The sequence below is a fragment of the Chrysochloris asiatica genome, unplaced genomic scaffold (assembly GCF_000296735.1).
Source record: "Chrysochloris asiatica unplaced genomic scaffold, ChrAsi1.0 scaffold00033, whole genome shotgun sequence".
Taxonomy (NCBI): Eukaryota; Metazoa; Chordata; class Mammalia; order Afrosoricida; family Chrysochloridae; genus Chrysochloris; species Chrysochloris asiatica.
The window spans coordinates 806,965-811,013 of NW_006408551.1; the positions used below are offsets into that span (position 1 = coordinate 806,965).

The 4,049-nt window shown below is 34.7% G+C and overlaps 1 protein-coding gene across 1 annotated transcript; it reads left to right on the top strand.

The window, feature by feature from the left end:
- The first annotated feature begins 2,356 nt into the window (after positions 1 to 2,356).
- On the top strand, positions 2,357 to 3,301 carry LOC102819470 (olfactory receptor 6C2-like). The gene has a single exon (XM_006859573.1). It carries the CDS (start codon positions 2,357 to 2,359, stop codon positions 3,299 to 3,301), a length of 945 nt encoding a protein of 314 aa, XP_006859635.1.
- Positions 3,302 to 4,049: the final 748 nt, after the last annotated feature.

The window sequence follows — 4,049 nt, forward strand, 5'->3', positions numbered from 1 at the left end:
TCTTTCTCCCGCGGAGCGGCTGGTAGTTTCGAACCACTGACCTTAAGGTTCGCAGCCCGATTCGTAACCACTACGCTACCAGAGCTCCTTAAATTTATTAACTACTATTATACAAAAATTATAATATCTTAGCAAAAAGAAAGAGGCATATCTTAAAGACTGAACAGTGTTTAAAGTGTAAAGGGACTTAATAAAGTTTCATAGTAATGTGCATGCAACCTGACAGATTAGGAAAAAAAAGATGGATGGTATTATCTATTTTGCAAAAAATATTTACCTCTTCCAAATAGTTGATAATTGTTATATGAAAGATCAACTTTACCAAGAAGTTTATAGCTATCAGGTAAACCATGGCCTTCATCATTCTTCTTCTCTGTCTTGTAACTGTGAGCTGGGAGAATAAAACACAGCCAACTCTGCCTCACCTAGGTAAGAAAACACAGTGGCTTAAAGAACAAAGTGAAACTGCTTATAAAACTTGAATATCCAAATAAAAGTAACTGGGTACCCAAAGTCAAAGTGTTTTTAAGCTTTGGTGTAAGAAAATTTTGAGATACTGATTGTATATTGAAAACATTTGAGTCTCTGCAGTATAATTAATATTTAAAACTTGAGAAAATATTTTGTGGGACAACTTAACAAAAATAAAAAATCTGAAGTGTTTTGTCTTCTAGATTCAATAACCTAATTATTATTAGGAAAGGTAGAAAAGTTGAAATAAAACATTATTTTGACAAGAAAATCAGGAAGGAAGGCCATATGATGACTTAACACCAGTATCAAATGCAATGCACAAAGTCAGTAAAGACAATGTATGCACAAAATTAAAAGTAAAAGAGATTGTGCAGAGAAGAATAAATGAAGAACACAAACTTTTCCTAAAAAGAAAGCAACAAGCACAAATCTTGTTTTGGAACACATGTTTCAAGTTCTGCTTTAAAGTCTAGTGGTTGGAATGGTTGTGCATCATACCGTAGTTTTCTACTCATCATGTCCCTGTATTGGGGGTCCAAGGCTGTACACCTTTATTAGAGGAAAAGGCTTCATTTTCCTCCCAAGAAGTAAGGGTAGAGTTGAACTGCTGACTTTGTGGTTAGCAACCCAACTCATAACCCACTACAGTACCAGGGCTTTGTGCTCTAAATCTATATCCAACTAGAAACTCACTGCCATCACATTAATTCTGACTCATAGCAACTCTATGTTGTTTTAGTTAAAAGTCAGTTCCAACCCATAGGGATCCTGCATAGGATTTTTGAGAAGAGGATAGTGAGTTTGAATTGCCAACCTTGCAGTTAGCAGTCCAGTACTTATCCAGTGCTCCACTAGGGCTCCTAACAACCCTATTGTTGCGGAGTGCCATCAGTCAGTTCTGACTTATAGGGACTCTATTGGGTTTCTGAAGACAAGCTGGTGCTTTTGAATGTTGGCCTTGAGTTTTACAGTCTGTACTTTTCCTACAGCAATAATCCAACATCCTTATAGTTCAGAGAAAACTGACCTTAGGGTTTCAGAAACTATATCTTTACAGGAGCTGAAAGCCTCATCTTTCTCCCTATGAGCAGGTGGTGGATTTGAACAGCCCACCTTGCAACCCAACACTTAACCTACTATGCCACCAGGTCCCTTAAAGTCTGTATGTTTGTTGATGTTGTTGTTAAGTGCCTTTAAGTGTTGTTGTTGTTGTTGTTAAGTGCCTTTAAGTATTCATGTTGTTGTTAAGTGCCTTTAAGTGACCCTCAATGGAGTTTATGAGGGAGTCTTGTGGGTTTGAACTTCTGACCTTGCAGTTTGCAGTCCAGTGCTTATCCTAAGTTAAAGTAAGATCAATTATGTTATGTTATACTGTTGTTGTTATTGTTATGTGCTGTGGAGTCAGTTCCAACTCATAACGACCCTGTACAGAATTTCCAAGGTTGTAAATCTTTACGGGACCAGAGAACCTCATCTTTGTCCCACGGAACAGCTGGTAATTTCGAACTGCTGACTGTAGGATTAGCAGTCTGGTTCGTAACCACTGTGTTACCAATGTATTAGCGCTGCTAAAAGAGAAAGAAAGGAAAGAAAAGAAACACCTAAATGTCAAGAAAAGAAATGAAACAATGGTGAAATTTTGTAATTAAGTATGTGAATAGGGAAGAATTATTGAGCATCAAAATCAAAATTATACTTTAACAGCAATCTATTTTAGTCACATTGGAAAATATTAAGCAGAGAATGGGGGGGAGGGGAAACGCCATTAAAAATAATGAAGAAGAAAGGTCTGATAATGTTGAATTTTTGAATATTTAAAGGAATCTATGAGGAAATCTCTCGGAATATCACATACAAATTGCACAGAAGTCAGAAGTCAGCGATGCGAAACAGAACAGTTACAACATTCATTCTGCTGGGACTGACTGATGACCCTCAGCTGCAGGTTCTGATTTTTGTCTTTCTCTTTCTCACCTACACGCTGAGTATAACTGGGAATCTGACCATTATCACACTCACCATTGTGGATTCTCACCTGAAAACACCTATGTACTTTTTCTTAAAGAATTTTTCCTTTTTAGAGATCTCATTCACTTCAGCTTGTATTCCTAGATATTTGTATAACATAGCAACAGGTGACAAGGTCATTACCTATAATGCTTGTGTCATCCAGGTATTTTTTACTGACCTCTGTGGAGTAACAGAATTTTTCCTCTTGGCTGCCATGTCCTATGACCGCTACGTGGCCATCTGCAAGCCCTTGCATTATGTGACCATCATGAGCAGTAGAGTCTGTAGGATTCTTATTAGCTGTTGTTGGATGTCTGGTTTATGTGTAATCATTCCACCACTTAGTCTAGGCTTATATCTGGAATTTTGTGACTCTAACACACTTAACCATTTTGGCTGTGATGCATTTCCCATCATGGAAATCTCATGCTCAGATACATGGTTCATGGAAAAGACAATTATCATCTGTGCTGTGTTGACCCTAAATATTACTCTTACTTGTGTAGTTCTGTCATATGGGAGTATCATCAGAACCATATTCAGATTCCCCTCTGCTCAGCAAAGGAAAAAAGCCTTTTCAACCTGTTCATCCCACATGATTGTGGTTTCCATCACCTATGGCACCTGTATTTTTATCTACATGAATCCTACAGCAAAAGAAGAAATAACTGTTAATAAAGTGGTTTCACTGCTGGTTTCTTCTATTTCTCCTACCTTGAACCCATTTATTTATACCCTGAGGAACAACCAAGTTAAAAAGGCATTCCAGGACACAATCAAAAGACTTGCATTGCTCACAACCAAGGGAAAAAAATGATTTTTTGGAAAAATGTATAGATTTATTTGTATAGTCATGAACTATATTCCCCAAATCATTAATGTAACTTTCAACAACTTAAAAATTTTAAATACATATTTAAAACAAATTTTAAAAAACAAAATATGAATAGACTTGAAAATAAACTATTTACTAGTGAATTAATTAGCAAATGTCTGACTTAATTTTATGTGTCTTTTATGACATTATACAAAAATTGTAAATATGAAATAACATTTTATATAGAAATTTAACTTGTAAAAATTGTTCACACATCTATGCAGAAAATTAGTATGAATATGCTTTTGATAGAATGGTTGACAACTATGAAAAATGAAACACATTGCACATTTAATTCAGGCATTTGTCAAATGAAAGGGAAATAACTGTTAATAATTTAAAAGTAGTTGCAACTTGAAGTTGTATTATGTAATAAGATGTATTTAAATATGTGAAAACATTTTTATATTCAATTAAAAGATGCAGTTGTAAGTATTTATGCCTTAATGAATAATAGCTATAATATAGTGGATGTAGTTGAAGATATCAAAACTTGGAAGTACAAGGTCTGTAATGTAAACAGAAGCCTTATAGTCATATAACTGGATAGACTTTTCATTTTGTGGATTTGAGTAAAATTGTCCAATGATAATAAATAATCTACCAAAAATTCTGATCATATAATAACTATGTAAAATATTCTGAATGTTTTAGCAGATGTAAAAAATTTGTGTTTTGATTTTTAAAT